Source organism: Hyperolius riggenbachi, chromosome 5 (genome assembly GCF_040937935.1).
Source record: "Hyperolius riggenbachi isolate aHypRig1 chromosome 5, aHypRig1.pri, whole genome shotgun sequence".
Classification (NCBI taxonomy): Eukaryota; Metazoa; Chordata; class Amphibia; order Anura; family Hyperoliidae; genus Hyperolius; species Hyperolius riggenbachi.
The window spans coordinates 178849269-178872297 of NC_090650.1; the positions used below are offsets into that span (position 1 = coordinate 178849269).

Here is a 23029-nt window from a genome sequence, read left to right on the forward strand (position 1 = left end):
ACCTGTCTGGAGGCATCCGGCAAATCGCCTGCCCACTCGCTGGCTGTGATAGGAGGGGCCTGGCGAGGAAGACCGGGAGGTGCTGGGTCCAGGGGCATCTCCTTCCTGCAGGTCCTGGGGCTGTGCAGACGGGGGGGTCCTCCTGTCCTGCCGGCAGACTGGGCGTTGCTGTGCAGGTGGTGCCGGTGGACGAGAAGCAGATCCAGCTGTAATAAACAATAATAAATAATATAATGAGAACAAAATATGTCATGAAATTGGTAAAAAGTATTACGTTTTTACTGAAAGTAATTTTTTTTTCTTTAAAGTTATATTCTAATACCTTTTATTTCTTTATTGGACATGAAAGAATATGACTCTTAAATATAGTAAAATATAAATAGGATAGGCTATAAAGAGCGCTCTTGAACGTAGACTGGGCCCTGGGGCAATGGTTCATCTTTATTAGGAATAAGACCCTACACACACAGCAAATATATCAAAGGAGTGGCTTTGAGACAAGTATGCGTATGCCCTTGAGAGGCCAAACATGAACATAGGCATCAATCAAATTTAATAACTCTGGAGAGATCTTAAAATGGCTGTGCACCAGAGCCGGATCATCCACAAGGCAAACCTTGGCAGTTGCCAAGGGCATGGAGAGTACCAGGTGATCATCAGTGGTTATCAAAAACTAACACTCAGCAAATACTGCACAAATATCATCACTATGCCCACACAGGAGCACAAAAAATAGTTTAGGTAACCCATTTTGGAATAAATCTGTCCAAAAAAAAAAAGAAAAAAAAAAAGGCGGGAAAAGTGATGAGCTGTGAATATTGAACGGATACTTTAACTGTATATACTACACAACTCTATTATAATATTCACTGCACATGGTATTTTTATAGGATAATTATATACAGTATAAAGACCCCAAGATACACATACATAAACTGGTAGTTTGCTGACTTACATGACAGGGCTTCCTGAATGCTCTTGACGAGCTCTTTGTCCCTCCTCTTCAGGTCGCTCCACATCATCTGGACCTGCTTCACCTTCAAGTTCCTGTTGAAGTTTTTCCTCAACAGGAACTGGACCTTCCAGACCACCCGCTTCTTTGCCTCGCCCACCGACAGGTCATAGCGGCCTTTAGTAAATTCCTGCAAAAATTTTTTACAGTATTCATGACCATTGTATAGATTAATTATTTATTAATTAGGATTAACTTTACTTTAATCATGTTTCAACATTATAACAATTATATGACAGTGTCAAAATTTTTTTGGAACCAAGTTCAACCAACTATGACTGCGGGCAGATACTTATGGAATAATGATGACTACAAGAAGATATAAGTGGCCACCTATAACTTCTGACAGATATTGCTTGCCATCTATAATTACATAAAGTGAAAGATGTTGTGGCCCAACTATGGCTAGTGCCAGATATTGGGAGCAACCTATGATGACTATCACAGATATTGTTAGCCAGCTATGAATACTTCTGACTGATATTTTGAGACACTGGAATCAACATATGACTGCCTATGAAAACCATCTGCTCCCCAAATCTATCCTCCCCTATAAGCACCCAATGGTCACCTGTCAATCACCCGTCAATCACCCATCAATAACCCCCTGTCAACACCTCTCACTGCCACCCATCAGATCAGAACCTAAACTGGCCCCTGCGGGCACCCAAACACCCGCCTACACCCTCAGATTGCCCTCAGACCCACCGTCAGATCACCACCAAAGTGCATTGTTTACATCTGTTCGCCCCTCTAAATCACCCACTGATCACCCATCAATCACCCCCTGTCACTGCTACCTATCAGATCAGACCCTAATGTGCACCTTGGGCAGCCAATTACCCACCCACATACTCAGCCCCACCCCCCTTGTATACATCTAGTCTCCCCTGTAAATCACCTGTCAATCATCCCCTGTCACCACCTTTCACTGCCACCCATCCATTTTTCTAGACTACTAGTTTCTAGACAACTCCTCATGCTTTAGGGCCCCTAAAATGCCAGGGCAGTATAGGAAACCCACAAATGACCCCATTTTAGAAAGAAGACACCCCAAGGTATTCTGTTAGGAGTATGGTGAGCTCATAGAAGATTTTATTTTTTGTCACGTTAGCGGAAAATGACACTTTGGGGGGAAAAAATATATATATTTCCGCTAACTTGTGACAAAAAATAAAATCTTCTATGAACTCACCATACTTTGGGATGTCTTCTTTCCACAATAGGGTCATTTGGGGGGTATTATTAATCATGGAATTTTGGCACCTCATAAAACCTGACAGGTGCTCCGAAAAGTCAGCGATGCTTCAAAATGGGAAAATATAATTTTGGCACCATACTTTGTAAACGCTATAACTATTAACCAAACCAGTAAATATACACTTATTGTTGTTTTTTTTATCAAAGACATGTAGCAGAATAAATCTGGACAAAAATGTATATTGAAATTTTATTTTATTTGAAAAATGTCAGCACAGAAAGTTAAAAAATTCATTCTTTTGACAAAATTCATGTCTTTTTTGATGAATATAATAAAAACTAAAAATCACAGCAGAAATCAAATTGCACCAAAAGAAAGCTGTATTAGTGACAAGAAAAGGAGGTAAAATTCATTTAGATGGTAGGTTGTATGACCGAGCAATAAACCGTGAAAGCGGCAGTGGTCTGAATGGAAAAAAAGGGTCTGGTCCTTAAGGGGTAGAAAGACTATGGTCCTCAAGGGGTTAAGCCGGAAAAAAAAAAGTTTTACTAACCTGGGGCTTCCCTCAGCCCCCTACAGCTGATTGGTGCCCTCGCCGTGTCCCTCCGATCCTCCCGTCCCCGCCGGCGTTTACTTCCGGTTTCGCCGTCACCGTCCGTCAGGCTGGGAACGCAAGTGATTCTTCGCGTTCCCAGCCACAATATCGCCCCCTATGCTGCTATTGCATTTTTGGTCCAGAAAAAAAAAACACCACCCAATCAGAACACTAATCACTAATCGCAAAATGCTGTAGACGCTAGGAACTCCCATACAAAAAACGCAAACCGCGCAAAAAGAGGTAAACGCAAACCGCTAAACAACCGCTTGAAAACTGCTAAAAAAAAAAAATAGCTACCATTTAGCAAAATACAGTGTGAATGTGTCTCTACTATTAAAGGGACTCCGAGCACACAGCCGCGACACTCAGACGAGTGTCGGCCCGACACTTGCTGGTATAGGAAGAGGCACGTCATTATGCCGGCCGATACGCGTCATGACGGCGACCGACGTGACAGTCCTGCGCATGCGCAGTAAACCCGCATATGCGCAGGACTGTCACGCCGACCACCGTCATGACGCGTAGCTCGGAGTCCCTTTAACAGTAGTGGTACAAGCAAAGTTACAGTGACAAATAAAATAAAAAACTCTCACAAACACCTGATACACTTTTTAATGTCAAATATAAATAAATGCACAGAAACAGTACCAAACATATATGCATTTTGTTCAATAGATCACTTACCTCAATCACCATCCTTTTCAATTTAGGACAATTCTTTGGAGGCATTCTGGCTGGCTGTGGATTCTGGTGCCCTGCAGAGGAAGTCTGTGTCTCTCTCCAGGTCTCTTCCACGCGTCTGGCCTGTTTTTTTGAACTTCCTGTTGTTCTGTACGCATTAGCCAATCACAGGCTTTGAGGCTGAGCGTGCCCGGAATGCGTGCGCACGCGTACGTTTTGACGCATGCGGAACATATGTACGCAATAGCTGTCGCTCACAAGGCACCGCCTACTGCATACATATCAGCCTTGCATGCGTCAAAACATACGCGTAGTAGGCGGTGCTTTGTGAGTGACAGCTATTGCGTACATATGTTAAGCATGCGTCAAAACGTACGCGTGGATGTTACGACAGCAAGCGTAATATCGTAACGTAAGCAACTGAATTACGGTATCCTTACGCGTAACTGCGTAGCGGCCACGCGTAATTACGGTGCTGCCCCGTAGATACTTTCTTGCGCCGTAACCGTAATTGCGTAACGCGTAATAGCGTAAAATTACGCGTAACGACCCGTAAGCGTAGATTCATTCATTACGACCAGCACTGGTGCACACCACATACTGAATACGACAAGATGTGCATGAGATCACATAAACAGTATAGTTAGTATTGCAGTTCACATATACTTTAAAGGGACTCCGAGCAGTGCAGAAACTATGGAAAGATGCACATCATTTTAAAGCTCTCTTTCTCCTCTTTCCAATGATATATAAACCGCCACCCTCCGCCTTTTAGTTTTCGCTATTTTTGCGATTGAAATTGCCACGGCCGCGACTTTTTGTCAAAGTCAGCAGCTGCATTCAGCAGAATGGAGCTGCTGACACTAGGGAAAGTGTCGGCCTGTGTAATACAATATAACTATGGCTTGATGGATATCATTTTAAAGCTCTCTTTCTCCTCTTTCTGACGACACCTAAATCGTTGCCCTACACCTTTTAGTTTTCTCTATTTTCGCGATCGAAATCGCGGCCGCGGCAATTTCAATCGCGAAAATAGCGAAAACTAAAAGACGTAGGGTGGTGGTTTATATATCATTGGGAAGAGGAGAAAGAGAGCTTTAAAATGATATGCATCTTTCCATAGTTTCTGCACTGCTCGGAGTCCCTTTAATTAGAAAACTATCGTCAGCCAAAAACGGAAAAACTGAAGTGCCCCGTTTATAGCAATGGCAATAATTGCAGGTTGGGAAGCCGCAGGGGTAGGAGCCCACTGTAGCGAGTTAAGTAGGAGTGCGAGCCCAAGGTGAAGACCTAAAGAGACTAGGGGAGAGAATAGATCCCAGGGTCTATGCCCTTCTGGCAGAAAAGCAACACCCCTTGTCTAGGATTCTCTTTAATCTCGATTCAGAATGTAGCACCGGAAGATACTTTCTCACAATACTAGTGATTTTAGTAAATTCCAGTCTGTATTTGGTGACACAATTCCCCTTGTCTCCTCCGCCTTGGCTCCCAGTTTTCAAAAGCTCAGTATGTGGTCTCAGAGTACCTCTAAGGCATCCCAAAGGCAACTGTTTGTTTGTATACCCTCTCTGTCTCAATCCTTCCTCAACCAGATCGCACTCATGTGCAAGTTCATCTGGATTGGAACAGTTGCGAGCTGCTCTGGTGAACTCTCCTGTAGGAATTGCATTTATGGTGTGTCTAGGATGGTAAGAGTTGGAGAGTAAAATGGAGTTACCAGCCATAGACTTGCAAGGTTCGCGTTGACACCTGGTGAAGTACAGGATCCCCAGTCATGGTTAAGTCTAGATAATCAATATGCACAAGGTTATAATTGAAAGTGTTCCTGCTTGTGCTTGCCTGTCAGTTTGCTCCCCCCTATGTGCTGGCTATCTCTTTCCACCTGAATGACTATACATGAACTTGTTCCTGCAAATACCTTAGGTTGCATGCTAAATGTTCATGAAAGTACAATTAGAAAGACTGAACAAATATAACTTGTTTGGAAGGGTTGTCAGATGAAAGCCTATTCTCTCCTGACAGCAGGGCTAATGTTTGTAAAGGTGCATTTAAACACACAAAATGACATCCAAAACAATGTTTTTATAACAGAGGAGACCACATGTAAGATGTATGTACATAATGCAAAGCACCACGTTTGGTCAAAACTACACAGCATATCAGCACAAACACATACCATTTGGCAAGCATGGTGGTGGAGGGGTGATGATTTTGCCTTGTTTTAAAAACACAGTACTTGGGTACCATGCAATCGCTGAGATGACCATGAACATCTCAGTATGCCAAAGTATTCTAGAGCCTAATATGAGGCCATTTGTACGACAGATAAAACTTCGATGACACTGAGTCATAAAACTGAAAAATAATTTCAAGCAGACCAGCAAATCTTCAATGGAATGGCTGAAAAAAAGAATCAGGCCTGGAACCCACAAGCAGTACCTTACTAAGCCGTTACTAAGCAGTTCTGATTTGAAAAGCTCTTGCTAATGTAATGCCATGGGTGTGATCCTACTTGAGCGATGTGATTTTATAAAAATACCCCATAGCATTACATTAGCAAGAGCTTTTTAAAATCACTAGCGCCTAGAAAAGGCTGCCAGCGTGTTTGATCCCTCAAGGTGGGGTAATGGTCCAATTAAAGTCCAGATCTTAACAACATTGAAATACTTTAGTGAGACTTTAAAGGGATCTTACCAGCCTTTAGTTTCAAATAACTGAAAGGGTTGCCATGTTTGAGAAGTTAACTGCTACCTTTTCACTGCTATTATTTAGGGATTGGTGAGAAATTCTTCAAGTGTGACTATTTTTTTCTGTTTGAAGTACAGTGGGAAAGACTCATCCCCTCCCTAATGCTTAATGGGTTTGTTAGTGGGTAATTAAGTCCCATTAGATTATTAACTGCTTTCCATCTTCTGTCGCTGTGTCCAGCTTGTGGAAGGAGGAAGTAGAAGTTTCTGCCTGTTATTAACCCTTAAAGGACAACTGAAGCGAGAGGGATATGGAGGCTGCCATATTTACTTCCTTCTAAGTAATACTAGTTGCCTGGCTGTCTTGCTGATCCTCTGCCTCTAATACTTTAAGCCACAGACCCTGAACAAGCATATGCAGATCAGGTGTTTCTGACATTATTGTCATATCTGACAAGATTAGCACCATGCTTGTTCCTGGTGTTATTCAGACACTACTGCTGCCAAATAGATCAGCAGGTAACTGGTATTGTTTAAAAGGAAATAAATATGGCAGCACCCATATTGTTTTCACTACAGTCGTCCTTTAAATATAAAAAGATGAGGTAAAATAAAGGTTTTTTCTTTTTAATAATAACCACATTTTTAGCATGCATTTTTAATTTGCTATTGAGTTGCCCTGGGAGTTTAAAATTATGCTTGGTTCCCTTTAAGAGAGCTGTGAATAAATTAATGATCTCAATTCTCAATAGACTAAAGAGTAACTGTCAGGCTGCAAAAGCTAATTTTAAACCTCTATTCTCCTGTGTTAAACAGTTTAGAAGGAAGCCAAAAAGGCAATACTGAAGTTAAAAATCTCTCTTACTTTTGATGTGTGCTGAACAGCAAGGCTGTTATTCCCAAGCTCTTAACCTCCTTGCCGGTCTAAAAAATCCGGCAAGGAGGCAGCGCCGCACATTTTTTTTTTAAATCATGTAGCGAGCCAAGGGCTCGCTACATGATAGCCGCTAAGCGGCGGCATCCCCCCACCCACTCCGATCGCCTTCGGCGATCAGAGTATGCAGGGAATCCCGTTGAGAACGGGATTTCCTGTAGGGCTTCCCCGGTCGCCATGGCGACGGGGCGGGATGACGTCACCGACCTCATGGACGTCGGGACGTCATAGGGATTCCCGATCCGCTCCTCAACGCTGCCTGGCACTGATTGGCCAGGCAGCGCAGGGCTCTGGGGCGGGGGGGAGCGACTCGGCGCGGCGGATTGCGGCGGATCGGCGGCGAGCGGCAGCGATCGGAAGTTACAAGCAGCTAGCAAAGTGCTAGCTGCTTGTAACAAAAAAAAAAAAATATGCAAATCGGCCCAGCGGGGCCTGAGATACCCTCCTGCGCAGGTTACCCCGAGCTGAGCTCGGGATAACCGGCAAGGAGGTTAAGTAGGACGACAGGCCGCATAACATACTGCAAAGCATTCTGGGGCTGCTTCTCCCCACCTTGGGTCATCCCCTTTATTTCCCAATCACGCCCTAAGGCTGCTAGTGAGAAGTTACAGGCTCAAGTTACAGCAGCTTGTAAAGCAGCCCAGCTCACAGCACTGAAAAATCACAGGGCATATGTTCCCTTAGAGTATACTGCATGAGTCCGCTATTGTTCCTAGCCACATGGCTAATTAATATTCACTGCACAGTAGTGTTGTCCATTAGGATCTTTTTTTGTGAGTGAATCATCAGGAAGCAGGGAGGACATGAGGACACAATTGGCTTCTTAGGAGACAGACAAACATGGAACCTGCCATGAAGTGTCAGGAGCATCATTCTCTGCAAATACTATATAAAAATTCTGTGAAATCCAAACGTGGACAGTGAAATGCATATGTAATGTAAGTACAGCCAATATTTAGCTACTGATATATGTGTTTTTTTTCTCTGAGACCTTATACCTAACAGCTCCTCTCAAAGAAATGTTGTAAAAAAAAAAAGTGAGCATAATTTCCTCCACAACAATCTAAAAGACTGATAAGGTCTTATGCTGGAAATACACGGTTCATGCCTGCCGGTCGATTCTCTGCTCGATCGTTTTTGCCGCTCGATTCTGCAGTCGATTCTCTTATCTTACGCTCGTCTTTCTTATCTTTTTCCATTCAATTCTATCAGAAATCGAGCGGCAAAACGGTAGATCCATCTATCTGCGGCAGAAACGAACCACGTATTTCCAGCATTACAGAATGACTGGACAGCCTTGAGTGACAAGACCATGTACTGTGTAAAGTGCTGTGGAAGATTTAAATGCTATATAAATATTGAATAATAATACAATTTAAACTGTTGTGTATTTCTTTACATATTTAAATAATTTTAGAACCTGCTACAGACTAGATGTCTTTTTTTAATATGTCCTGATATGTAAAACCTTACAACTGAAAGAAGGTGTACTTTTTTTTCTGCTTACTGTTTATCCATGTTACCAATTTTTTGTGTATATATTATTATCCATGAAACAGCGTGTCATACATATTACAAATTATAATAATTTCATCTAACCTCTATCACAGCACCGATGCCTGCAGGAATCAATACTAACAAGCTGGTTTGTTCATCCAGTAAGAAGAGGAAGATAACCACTGTGCTAAAACAACGCCACAACACTGCAAAACAAAACAAAAATAATTATAAATACAAATAATTCTGAATCACTTCATACTGTGTCACCTAATGGTTATACAAATATTAGTGCAAATCAGAAGCAGAGAGAAGAGAAGAAATGCCACAAGTGGCCTATTTCAATGGTTAAACACAAGACAATTGCACTGCTTCCAAAGCCTAATATCAACTGTATCACTTATCACTGTTGCGGGTTCGCCACACTCCAGGTATAGTTGTACTGAATATAATTGAACAATTAAATGATAGAAGTGTAGAAGCTCTCAACTAATAGCTTAAAGTCCCAAAGTCTCTATAAGTTCAGTATATATATATATATATATATATATATATATATATATATATAGATAGATAGATAGATAGATAGATAGATAGATAGATAGATAGATAGATAGATATATAAAGATAGAGAGCGAGAGAGAGATATCCTCTTCACGAAACCGATGAAGCTTGGTCCACCAATATCGTGTGAAATAGTCACTCACCAGATCCTAACGCTGACCAGCAATTATTGTTTTATATATCCTAGTAAACAATCGATATAGATTTGCTCCACCAATGTCATGTGAAATAATCACTCACCAGATCTGAATGCTGACCGATGACAGAACAGGCAATGGCATTTTAAACATCAATCCACCTCAAGTAACTGCATCGGCAGGGCCGTGCAGAGGGTCCTTAAGTGGGGGGTGCTCAAATTTAAAAAAGGGGCCTGGCAATGCCTTCCCCCGCATGCCCCCCCTCCTCGTTTCTGGTTAGGGGGGTATTGATTGTCATGCTGCTGAATGCAGATGATGGGTGCCATGTGGGTTTTGGGTGTAAGTACTGAGTGTCATGTAGGTTCTGGCTATGGTTGGGTATCGAGTGTCATGCGGGTGTTGATTGCAAATACTTAGTGCCATGTAAGATCTGGGTGCATGTACTGGATGTCATGTGGGGGCTGGGTGCAGGTACCGGGTGTGACATGAGTGCGAATACTTGGCGCCATGCCTGTACTGGGTGCTCGCTATGGGTGGGTTTCGGGCATCACATGGGTTTTGAATGCAGGTACTTTGGGTGCGGTTACGGGTTAAGTGGATACTTGGTGCAGATAGTGGGTGCCATGTGAAAGCTGTGTGCAGGTGTGAGTACTGGGTGCAATTTTAGGCCTGGGTGCAGATACTTGGTGTCATGTGAGTGTGAGTACTAGGTGCCAGCTATGAGGGGAAGGGGTGGCTGATGGGAAAAGTAGAGGTCAGTGTGGGTACTGCAGAGGATCCTCAAGGGTGTGGTGCTCAAATTTGAAATCGAAAAAGCGTGCTAAATTGTGTATGTAATACCCCCTCTCCATAAAGCATAAGGCAGTCTTATCCCCCCCCCCCCCCCCCACACACACACACCTTTATAGCAGTATCAGGCAGACTGTGTGTCTCCTTCCAACTCTTTTGGTGCTACCACCCTCAAATCACCAGTGATAGGTGCCCACTGTTAGTAGGTTAGAGTGGGCACAGTGGAGCCCACTGTAGATGCACAAACTCACCTTTCATTACTGGGACCTCTGTCCCTCTTGATCAGCACCCAAGCCTCTTTTCAGGCAAAGAAGTGGTTACCAATATGCAGTGGTTGCTAATCATTAGTAGATGCAAAACTTCAGTGCCAAGGTGCAGTGGGTGCCCAGATGCAGTGGATGGTAAGACGCAAAGGTTCACTTTGTGGTAAGTTGCAGTGGGTGCCGAGGTCCAGTTAGTATCGGGTGTGTTTATTTGCAGTGGGTGCTATGCAGTATTGGGTGCTGAATGAGTAGCAGATGGTGATAATGGGTGCCATGTAAGTGCTAATTGGTACAGGGAGCCATGTGAGTGTTGGACATGAGTGAGTAGGGAGTGCAATGTATGGTCTGGATGTGTGCCATGGGAGAGTACTGTGTCTCATATGGGTTCGGACCAAGGATGGGTACTGGGTGCTATTTGGGTGCTGGCCATGGACGGGTACTAGGTGCATATAATGACTTTGGAACTTGGTGACGTGTGAGTACTGTGCCATGTGGGTGTTGATTAAGGGGGTATGTGGGTCTTAGGTGCAAATACTGAGTGCCAAGTGGGTACTGGGAGTGAGTACATGGTGACATATGGGTTATGGGTGCTGGCTAGTGGGATATTTGTTATCATGTGGGTGCTAAAGGCAGATGCTGGGTGCCATGTGGGTTCTGGGTGCTAGCACAGGGTGTCATGTGGATTCTGGCTGTATGGGTGTGTATCAACCATCATGTAGGTGTTGATTGCAGGTACTCAGTCCCTTTTGAGTTCTGGGTGCAAGTACTGGATGTCATATGTGAGTGCTTGGTGTGGGTGCTGGGCACCAAGTGGAGGCTTAGTGCAACTGGAACTACTGCAGATGAAACATGTGGGTGTTGGGTGCAGGTACTGGGTATCACATAGGTGCAAATACTTGGTGCCATGCCTGCACTGGGTGCTAGCTCTGGGTGGGTGTTGTGTGTCACGTGGGTTCTGAGTGCAGGTACATCGCGTGCTAGTACTGGTTATGTAAGTGGGGAGGTCGAGGTCAGTGTGGTTGATGTGGGAAGGGTAGGTCACCGTGGGTGCTGGGGGGAGAAGGAACTGTGGGTGCTGTGGAAAGTAGAGGTCAGTATGGGTGCTGGTGGAAAGGGAGGTCACTGTGGGTCCTTTGGGGGAGATCACTGTGGGTCTCGGAAGGTAGAGGTCATTGTAGGTGCAGGGGGAGGGAGGTCACTATGGGTGCTGCCATGAATGGCATAGTTGCTGCTAAAGGAGGTAGAGGTCAGTGTGGGTGCTGGGGGAAGGGTTGGCCACTGTGGGTGCTGGGAGAAGTCAGTGTGGTTACTGGAGGAGGGAGTGGATGCTGGGTGTTGGGAGAAGACACTGTGGGTGCTGGCAATGGGAAAAGTCACTGTAGGTGCTGCTTTTGGGGTGGGAGGTTTCTGTGGGTGCTGCAGGGGACAGGAGGGTAGCCACTGGGGGAGGGAACAATCACTGTGGGTGCTGGGGAAGGGATAGGTCAGTGTGGGTGCTGGGGTAGGCAGGATCACTGCTAGAGCTGGGGAGGGAGAGGTCACTGTGGGTGCTAGGTGGAGGGAGAGGTCACTGTGGGTGCTGGGGGAGGGAGAGGTCACTATAGGTCCTAGGGGGAGGGAGAGGTCACTATGGATCCTAGGTGGAGAGAGAGATCACTGTGGGTGCTGGGGGAGGGAAATGTCACTATGGGTCCCTGGTGGAGGGAGAGGTCACTATGGGTCCCTGGTGGAGGGAGAGGTCACTGTGGGTGCTAGGTGGAGGGAGAGGTCACTGTGGGTGCTGGGTAAGAGAGAGGTCACTGTGGGTGCTCTGTAAGAGAGAGGTCACTGTGGGTGCTGGGTAAGAGAGAGGTCACTGTGGGTGCTGGGTAAGAGAGAGGTCACTGTGGGTGCTAGGTGGAGGTAGAGGTCACTGTGGGTGCTAGGTGGAGGGAGAGGTCACTATGGGTGCTGGGGGAGGGAGAGGTCACTGTGGGTACTGGGTAGGGAGAGGTCAGTATGGGTCCTAGGTGGAGGGAGAGGTCACTGTGAGTGCTAGGGGAGAGGGAGTGGTCACTGGGTACTAGGTGGAGGGAGAGGTCACTATGGGTGCTGGGGGAGGTAGATGTCAGTATGGGTCTTAGGTGGGGGGAGAGGTCAGTATGCCACACTAGGATTCCTGTCTGGGCCTCTTCACTTGAAAGTGTCCCAGGGGGCGGAGCTTCCCGCGGGTGGGCGGGGCTTATCACGATCGGGGGCGGAGCTTATTTTGCGCGGCGAGAGGGGCCTTTTTTGAATATATTTTAAAAAGGGGGGTGCCTGGGCACCCAGAGCACCCCCCTGTGCACGTGCCTGTGCATCGGTGTTTAAAAATATCCTTGGAAAATCAAACAATCGCTTATTGGTGTAGTATCACTTACCAACATCATTCCCTCTCCAATTGAAACCGTGCAGATAACTTTAACTTTACACTACGTGTATATCCAGCCACCAATAAGCAAACAATGCGCTCACCGAATAGACTGGCTGACCGACCACAGACAAGTTTCTCACTGTAGTTCAGATGTTCCAGTAACTAATATCACTCAGCATCTCCCATATCTCACAGACACTTGGCTTAAAGGGAAGATCCACTGAGTACTTAAAAAAAAATAAAAATACTAATCCACTTACCTGGGGCTTCCTCCAGCCTGTGGCAGGCAGGGCGTGCCCTTGACGAACTACTGTACCTGCGCAGTACAGCCTGGAGGACGTTCGATGACGTCAGCGCGAGCACGTGAAACACACGTTGGAGCGCACAAGAGCCCGACTTGGAAGCCGGCCTGGCCAGGTCGGGTGAGCCACCGGAGAAGACCGGGAGCCTCCGGAGCGGCGTCGAGGGCACGTCCTGCCTGCCACGGGCTGGAGGAAGCCCCAGGTAAGTGGATTAGTATTTTTTTCCTCCGTGAGCCCTCCCTTTAAACACATCTTTTCATAGCATAATACCGTTTATTAAGTGTTTAATAGTTATAAAAGTGCACTCACAGTTTAAAAGCGATTAAAAGTTATAAAATTGCAATAAGATCAGGGAAATTGCGAAACTGAGAACATTTAGGGCCTTTTTCCACTAGCCTGCGATTTGCATCTGATCGCAAATCACAAAGTTACATTAAACTAATGGAAACTGCAGCAGCAATTTCCATTAGTGTGATCCGATTGCGATGCGATTTTGGTCAAATCGCAATCGTTGTCCTGCCGCGTTTTGTATGCGATTGAGCTGGACTATAATGAGTATAGTAGCTGAATCGCAATCGCATGGTGGAAATTGAAACGCGATCGGAATCGCGATCACATTTCATAGTGGAAAAGAGCCCTTACTCCTAGTGGATTAAATGTGGATATTGATTTAAATTGTTTTCTGTCTAACAATGAAGTAGGATAATTGCATGGATGTAAAGTTTTAGTGATTTACTGATGATGCCCGCCAATGATAAGTGGTACATACTCTGATATATGCATGATCCTATGAGGCGGGATGTAAATTGATTGATCAATTAAGATGATCAATTAAGATTTTAGTAGTTTAATATGCTTTATCATTTATTCTATTTCTGTGTCAATAAGTCACAAACCCTTAATCAGTTTGCTAATCCAGGGGTATTATTAGGGATTATTATGTAGGAGATTTGCATCATTACGAACTGACATAATTTACACTGCTAGAGGGACCTTATGTATAAAATTGAAATTCTGGGCTCCCGTATTTCTAGTCTTTAGTTTGGGTCACACGCAATAGATGTGGGCTTGGTAGTCTCTAGTAATCACGATTGGAAGGAGTTTATTTCACTCTGCACACCAAGTTTATTCGTTCACGGTCTCTAGTAAGAGAATTTAGCAGAATTTCACTCTGAAGTTATTCACACATGAATTATCAGTAGACAGGCATTTTCAGCAATACTTCACTGCATGAGATATTAAGCATAGTAAGGTTATGGTAAACAGTGGGCGGATATATTTTGAGTAGCGGCTTTGTGATCGGCTGTTACACTTATGTATGCTAATTTTGTGGATCATAATTGGTCCTGCACGCTGTCCAATCACAAGCCCCTCATGAGTGCTGTGGGACGAAACACGTAGCGCAGAGCTTGAGGTTGGAGTGTGCAGGACGCTAGCAGCCCTCTGAGAGTTTTACATGCGCATATGATTTTATTACGTGAGTGCACTTATATAACTTTTAAACACTTAATAAACGCTATGAGAAGATGTGTATTAAAGAGACACTGAAGCGAAAAAAAAAAATATGATATAATGAATTGGTTGTGTACTATGAATAATTACTAGAAGATTAGCAGCAAAGAAAATATTCTCATACTTTTATTTTCAGGTATATAGTGTTTTTTCTAACATTGCATTATTCTATAATATGTGCAGATTACACAACAATCAGCATTCAAAATGAGTCTTTCAGAGCAGTCTGTGACGTAATGGCATCTCGTCTGGCAGAGGAAAAGTAAATAGTCCAGGAACAGTTGAGATAATAAAAGTCAGATAACAGCCCTCTCCAAGACTAACTTAGTCGGAGAGCTTAATGGCTTGTTTGCATAGAGATAACAACTGGAGTTTCTCAACTCTCCCTGCACTGGAAACAATTACACTGATGTATCTGATCTTAATGTTTTATTTCTTAGCTGTACTACACATACAAATCATAATATCATAATTTTTTTTTTCGCTTCAGTGTCTCTTTAAGCCAAGTGTCTGTGAGATATGGGAGATGCTGAGTGACAACGGTGACTGGAACATCTGAACTGCAGTGAGAAACTTATCTGCTGGTCTGTGGTCGGTCAGCCTATCTATTCAGTGAGCGCATTGTTTGCTTATTGGTGGCTGGATATACACGTGGTGTAAAGTTAATGTTATCTGCATGGTGTTATTTGGAGAGGGAGCTATACTACACCATAAGGGCCCTTTTCCACCAGCGCGTTTGCGCTGGCTGAATCGCAAAGTCGCAAACCGCTAGCGATTTTACAATCGCTACGGTTTTCTTTTTTGACATAGGAATCGCGGTAGGTCATTTCCACTACCGCGATTCGTTTTTTACCCGAACGCGAACGCGCGGCGGAGCGATATTTGCAGCGATTTTGCTATGCAGTGCATAGCATAGCAAAATCGCGGCCGCAAAACGTCGGGGAATCGCCGGTGAACGCGATTCCTGTAAATATACACTATATTTATATATTTTTTTATATGTTTATATATTTATACGACTATGATTTATGACTTGCATGTATATGTTTATATATTTATATATTTTATTTCTATGTTTATCTTTATTCTCTGTCTTCATTTGTATTTATAATGTATTTTTACGTTTTTTGGTGCTCCCTAATTTAAATGTTATATCAGCGTACGCATTTAATATTATACCTATGTTCCTTTAAATAACTTCCCCTCAAACAATATTCCCCCTGGCCCTATTGCTATATTGTTTTACCCCCGTCAGTTACTTATGCACTTTTGTATACATTACAGCATTCAATTTTTATAGTTTTTACACCGTATAAGTTTTGCACTAATTGCTTGTTCCAGCCTATATTTTAGATGATATTAGCGTCCATACGTACGCATCTACACGTCCCATGCGACTTTGCATTGATCTAGGCGTTTATGCGTCATTTTCATAAGCCCAATGGCCGCATGTGCGTCCAAATTGACGCCTTAGACCTACTGCCCGCCGCCTATGCCCGCCGCCTTTATCCAAAATGGCACCCATAGCCTCTGACGCATGCGCGCCGTACGTCACTTCCGTTTAGCATACCGGAAGTGACTGAGCACCACGCGGAGACGGCGTTCTCCGCAAATACATTCTATATGTAGGACTCAGCAAGGCTCATTCCACATTGAGGCGCTGAGTGCATACCAGACCCCAAATTGGTAAGTCCCCCTTGCATCATATATTGCTCCGCATATAATTATGGTTGAACTTACGAGCTTACGATATATTATGATATATAAGAACTACATTGTATCTCTATCTACTAGTCAGTTTGCTTCATGATTTTGTACAGTTTTTGGATATACCTCTGCAAAAAAGTAACAAGTGTAGTAAACTTTATTATATCTTATGACATCTGCTATATTGGACATCTGTTAGTTTTAATGAACTGAGTTTATTGATGTGATATACGTTTGCACTGTTATTTGCACTTTGCCTTATCTGGCTAGATTTCGTACATTTAATTACAAGCAATCGGGGTTCTGTTATTGATGTACTGTATTATTCTGTATTTTTTATAGCTTGTACTCCTGTTTGATTGCCTGAGGAAGCGGGATAACCCCGTGAAACGCGTAGCACCTGGGAGTACCAATAAATTGTTTTTTGTTCTTACTGAACATTGAGTCTTATGCTGGTTCTTGGTTTTTATGGGTGGTGAGTCGCGATTAAAAGTCTCCCCCCATTTTTAATTTTTGTTATGCTTTTACTCTTTTTGGCGCCTCTGGTCCGCATCCTAATAACAAAGTGATCCACCCACGGTGGCAAGGATTTTTCCTGTTTTCCTTCTACAGAGAGCGACATCTTATACCTGAATGGGGTCAGGTTCTAATTCTCCCCACTGGCATATGGAGTGGTTGCCTAGGGGCAACCCGTGTTTGTGAGTATAACTATTTTTTAATTATTAATTTTAATTGTTTGAAGATACCGCACAATTTGGGCTCTCGGTCTTTTGTTTTTGTTGTCTAAGTGTATTTCTCATTTCAATAATTACGTAAATTACCGCCTCCTATGGTGGGCGGAACATTACTTCACAGGCTGTATAAAGGGCAGAGTTTGCAACATATACCTGCAAGAACTAGACCTTGCTGGAGATGTAATATCATTGAAAATGATTTAAAGAGACACTGAAGTGGAAAAAAATGATGATATTATGATTTGTATGTGCAGCACAGCTAAGAAATAAAACATTAAGATCAGATACATCAGTGTAATTGTTTCCAGTACAGGAAGAGTTGAGAAACTCCAGTTGTTATCTCTATGCAAACAAGCCATTAAGCTCTCCGACTAAGTTAGTGGTGGAGAGGGCTGTTATCTGACTTTAATTATCTCAACTGTTCCTGGACTATTTACTTTTCCTCTGCTAGAGGAGAGGTCATTAATTCACAGACTGCTCTGAAAGACTCATTTTGAATGCTGAGTGTTGTGTAATCTGCACATATTATAGAATGATGCAATGTTAGAAAAAACACTATATACCTGAAAATAAAAGTATGAGAATATTTTCTTTGTTGCTAATCTTCTAGTAATTATTCATAGTACACAACCAATTCACTATATCATATATTTTTTTTCGCTTCAGTGTCTCTAATACACATGTGGTGGTCACGCCCCGTTATTAGATCATTGTGGAACAATATTATGATTTCTGGCACACATGCATAAAAGACTGCCTCAGCCCCTTGGAAAAGGGGAGTAGAATGAGGGGGATGAGGGGGAAGAAAAACAAACAAAAAATAAAAGGGGGAAATGAAGATGGTTTGAGTGTGATTTATTATGCGGGATTGGATGATTGGATGTGTGGGTCTTTGACTGTTTTTTTTTTCTTTTCTCCTTCTTTCTTCTGTATGTGTGCTTTGTTTATGTAGTTTCCTTTCAAAAACATTTTTATATCCTCTTTTGGTTTATAGTTATAAATTAGTAGCTAATAAAAGCATGCGGACTATGATGCAAACTTAGGCCCAAAGCCACAGGAGCATAGCTATGAAGTAGAGTACTAGGGGTGTCTGAGCACCCTAGAGGAAAAAAAAACAGGAGACAAAAAAAACAGGAGCACAATAGCGCACTATGTTTTCATATACGGGATATCAACAGGTAAGGTAATTGTACTACTCACAAAGGCTGGTTGCAGCGGGGCAACTGACGGTAGGAAGCAGGTGGAGACAACAAACCCGACTCCACTCGGGTGTGGTCCAGCTGAACCTGGGTTTGGTCGTTCTCCTTGGTAAAAGTGACAGATTATCGCTATGGTTTAAACCATGTGTGATCTGTCTAGACCCCTCCAACAGGGTATGATGTAAAGTACAATTTGCGTAAGTAAAGCACAATTTGCGTAAACAGGCACCCCAGTGTGAATAAAATTGGATCAAAAGCAAGATAAAATCGAAAAAATTGAGGTGGCTTACCTCAATGACGAGATATTTATATAGACAAAGAAATATTTAGCACAGGCAACGCTATTCATGGGTCTAAGCCCACTTCTTCCTCAGGCCAATAACAGTATCTAAAAACAGCAATTTACAATACTTGCAATATATGATCTTTTAAGAACAGCATGCATAACGAAACAGATAAATACAAAATTATTCATATAAATGTACCGATCCGCCAATGCAATTGATCATATGTATCACATTAATTGCACAAATTTATGAACATGAGTGTGTGTCCCACATAAGGTGTACACACAAAGCTGTCTTTGTGCACACATACTGTTTATGCATGTCGTGCACATCAATTTATGCAGTTTAACCATAAAATATCTACAACAAAATATCTATAATATATGCAAAATGTATAAAATTGTACATAAAAACACAGTCTAGAGCAGGCATGGGCAAACTCGGCCCTCCAGCTGTTACGGAACCACAAGTACCACAATGCATTTGCCTTTATGAGTCATGACTGTGGCTGTCCGACTCCTGCAATGCATTGTGGGACTTGTAGTTCCTTAAAGAACAAGCGACACCCATGCTGACCTAGAAATAAAAAAACACATATATAAGTAGATAAATACTACTTCTATTTTCATAAAATATGTATTGTGCTATCCAAGTAATGATTTCTGTGAATTTTATATAGGAAAAGCAGAAAATCCTGTTCTAGGCAGTGGCCATCTTGCCGAGCTAATGCTGACAGCATATCCTCCCTGACTCTTGTTTTCCCCCCCTCCCTTCTCTTGCTCATTGTGTATTCATTAGCTGCCCTTCTCCCAGAGTCTTCAGACACTCCCACTGAGGCGTATATTAACAACTGCACTGTCTTTTTTTAATTCACATATCCAATTACTGAGTCACCTCAGCCTTGCTTGTAAACACAAGTGATCAGAGGGTGTTTCTGATAAGCAGCTAGAAGAAGCTAGAGAAATAAATGGAAGAGGAGGAATATATTATATATGAAAAGAACTCCCAACATTCAACTCTTTGGCACTGTTTGGCACTAGGGCCAGTGCTCCTAAAGTATGTGATAACTACAAACCATAACAGCAGAAAAAGTTTTGCAAGTTTTGAATGCAGGATTAGCATCTTCATCACTTAATACACTCAGACCAGTTGCTGTTGAAATTAGATTTTTATGGTGACAATACCGCTTTAACAGCTGGACTGCCAAGTTTGCCATGCCTGGTCTAGAGGCATTAGTATATGTGCACCAGAGGCAAACTGGTCTTTATACATGTAGTCAAAAATGAATGAATAAAATGAACATGCATATATACACTCACCTAAAGGATTATTAGGAACACCTGCTCAATTTCTCATTAATGCAATTATCTAATCAACCAATCACATTGCAGTTGTTTCAATGCCTTTAGGGGTGTGGTCCTGGTCAAGGCAATCTCCTGAACTCCAAACTGAATGTCAGAATGGGAAAGAAAGGTGATTAAAGCAATTTTGAGCGTGGCATGGTTGTTGATGCCAGATGGGCCGATCTGAGTATTTCACAATCTGCTTAGTTACTGGGATTTTCACGCACAACCATTTTTAGGGTTTACAAAGAATGGTGTGAAAAGGGAAAAACATTCTGTATACGGCAGTCCTGTGGGCGAAAATTCCTTGTTGATGCTAGAGGTCAGAGGAGAATGGGCTGACTGATTCAAGCTGATAGAAGAGCAACGTTGACTGAAATAACCACCCGTTACAACCGAGGTATGCTCCCAATATTCTCTTAGACAACCTCTAAGGCCCTCACAGAGCAGCTGTATTTGTACTGACATTAGATTACACACAGGTGCACTCTATTTAGTCATTAGCACTCATCAGGCAATGTCTATAGGCAACTGACAGCACGCAGCACGCATCAAAGGGGGCCGAATAATTATGCACACACCACTTCACAGTTATTTATGTGTAAAAAAATGTTTGGAATCATGTATGATTTTCGTACCACTTCTCATGTGTACACCACTTTGTGTTGGTCTTTCATGTGGAATTCCAATAAAATTGATTCATGATTGTGGCAGTAATATGACAACATGTGGAATACTTTTGCAACCGTGTGTGTGTGTGTGTGTGTGTGTGTGTGTGTTTGTGTGTGTATACACACACACTTTTTTATTATTTTCTTTTTATTATTATTATATATATTTTTTTTGCACGGTTATTTTGTGCACAAAGACAGCACTGTGAATTAATGTAATACACATGTTCAAAATGTCGTTTTATTATGTATGCTGTTCTCAAAAAAAGACCCCAGTTAGGGACTTTTCATTCCACTGCCCTCCATGACTCTACATATACTGTCGCTCCCCCTGCTGTTTATGTAAGCACCAAATTGTTTTGCTTTTATTCATTCATTGACATGCTTGTTTTAAAGTGCAGGTCAGCACTGTTGAGACAGTCCAGCGCTGCCTGCAGACTGTCCCCCATTTTTTCTGAAAGCATGCATGTTCATTTTATTCATTCATTTTTGACTACACCTATTAGGAGCAATTTAACTGGTGCACATATACTAATGCCTATAGCCGGTATTTTTATATGCAATTTTATACAATTTGCATATTTTATAGATATTTACTATGTACATATTTTACGTTTGAACTGCATAAATCTGTTGTTTTGTTAAACGGCGCGTTGCCTGTGCTAAATAAATATTTCTTTGTCTATACAAAGATATAGTCATTGAGGTAAGCCGTCTCATTTTTTAAAAATGTTATCTTGTTTTTCATCCAATTTTATTCACACTGGGCACCTCTTTACCCAAATTGTACAGCAATGAAGTGGGCAATAAACTGGGCTAATAGGCTGGGCAATAAACTGGGCTGAGGTCTGTTACAAAATAAATAGAGGGCAAAGAGGGAAAGGAAGTGGTACACCTTGTTGTCCTGAGGAGGCGTGGTCACAACTAGAGATGTCGCGAACCTCCGATTTTAGGTTACCCTGTTCACGAACCTCCGCAAAAGGTTCGGTTCGCGAAAAAGTTCGCGAACCGCAATAGACTTTAATGGGGAGGCGAACTTTGAAAATGTTAAAAAATTCTACAGACTGGAAAAATGATAGAAAACATGTTTCAAGAGCTCTAATACCTGGAGGCACACCTGATTGAGTGAAATACACATCACTGCTGGAGGATCCACCCTCCCTCCCTCCTCCAAGCAAGGTCCTTATACCATTTTACTCAGTTGTCTGCCTACACTAATTAGTTATGGGACAGCTGCTACACACTCTGCTAGGGAGATTCAGCCACTATTGCAGTCACAAAGATCAGCTGGACTGCCAGGCAACTGGTATTGTTTACAGGAAACATCCATATCACTCTCAGTTAAGGTTCCCTTTAAGCAACTTAATGTTTCTATTGCATTGAGCATACATGGTAAATTTTAGGCCAGCTTCAGTTACTACTGTAGTGGTACAGTGGTTAGGGTGACTTGCCCACCACACAGTGAGATCTGGGTTCGATTCCTAGCCATGGTATGATGTAAACTGGTTTTTGAAATAGTATAATTCCCTGGCAGATGAGACCCTCCTCCCTCCGGTAGGAGGGAATAGGTAGAAGGGTAGGAGGGAGGTGGGGACCCACAAGAGGCTAATTAAAATCTCCCTAGCAGAGTGTATAGCAGCTGTCCCATAACTAATTAGTGTTGGCAGACAACTGAGTCAAATGGTATAAGGACCTTGCTTGGAGGAGGGAGGGTGCGCGGTCTTCCAGCAGTGAGACCAGTGTGTTTGGCAATAATGTGTCTGCTGACAGTGATATGGAGGGTCAAAGTTTTGCTCAATAGAGCACTATGGGGCGAATCGAACTTCCGCAAAAGTTCGCCTGATTCAGGCGAACGCGAACCCCCAAAGTTCGCCTGGAACCGTTCGCAGGCGAACCGTTCGCGACATCTCTAGTCACAACATGAAACAGCTGTCGACACAGGCAAAATTTAAAGCAACACTGAAGCGAGGGGGAAAAAAAAAAACTTATGCTATAATTAATTGTATGTGTAGTACAGACAATTAATAGAACATTAGTAGCAAAGCAAAGTGTCTTATATTTTTATTTTCAGTTATATAACTTTTTTTTTTTAATATTGCATAATTCTCTAATATTTGGAGCTTACAAACTATACTCTGTATTTTAAACTATGAAACAGAACAGGAAAGTTCAAAGGGAGATTTGCTCTGCAGTAAAACCTTAAACAAACAAGAAACAGTGAGACAGGTTGAGATCAGTGCTTCAGAAAAGAGCACTGCTTTCTGAATAAATTAGTCGGAGAGCTCGGATAAGCTCTTTTGCATAGATAACAACTGACATTTCTTAACTCTTCCTGTACTGGAAACAATATGAGATTTATATCTGTGCTATTAGTGTTCTATTTCTTAGAGGTACTACACATACAAATCATTATATCACAAGTTTATTTTCCCTTCATATTCCCTTTAATTCTGCTGCTATTTGTTCATCTTACCTTGCTTAAATAAAGAAAGCTTAGGTACTGTATGAATAAGATTGTG

At 42.6% G+C, this 23029-nt stretch overlaps 1 protein-coding gene across 5 annotated transcripts in view; it reads right to left on the minus strand.

The window, feature by feature from the left end:
• The window catches only part of CLPTM1L (CLPTM1 like), a 699988-nt gene that overhangs the window by 454668 nt on the left and 222291 nt on the right, over nucleotides 1-23029 (minus strand). For all 5 annotated transcript variants that reach the window (XM_068236456.1, XM_068236455.1, XM_068236457.1 and 2 more), the window contains one exon: nucleotides 8713-8816. In XM_068236456.1, the coding sequence (XP_068092557.1) occupies nucleotides 8713-8816 (104 nt within the window). The remainder of the gene's footprint in view (nucleotides 1-8712; nucleotides 8817-23029) is intronic.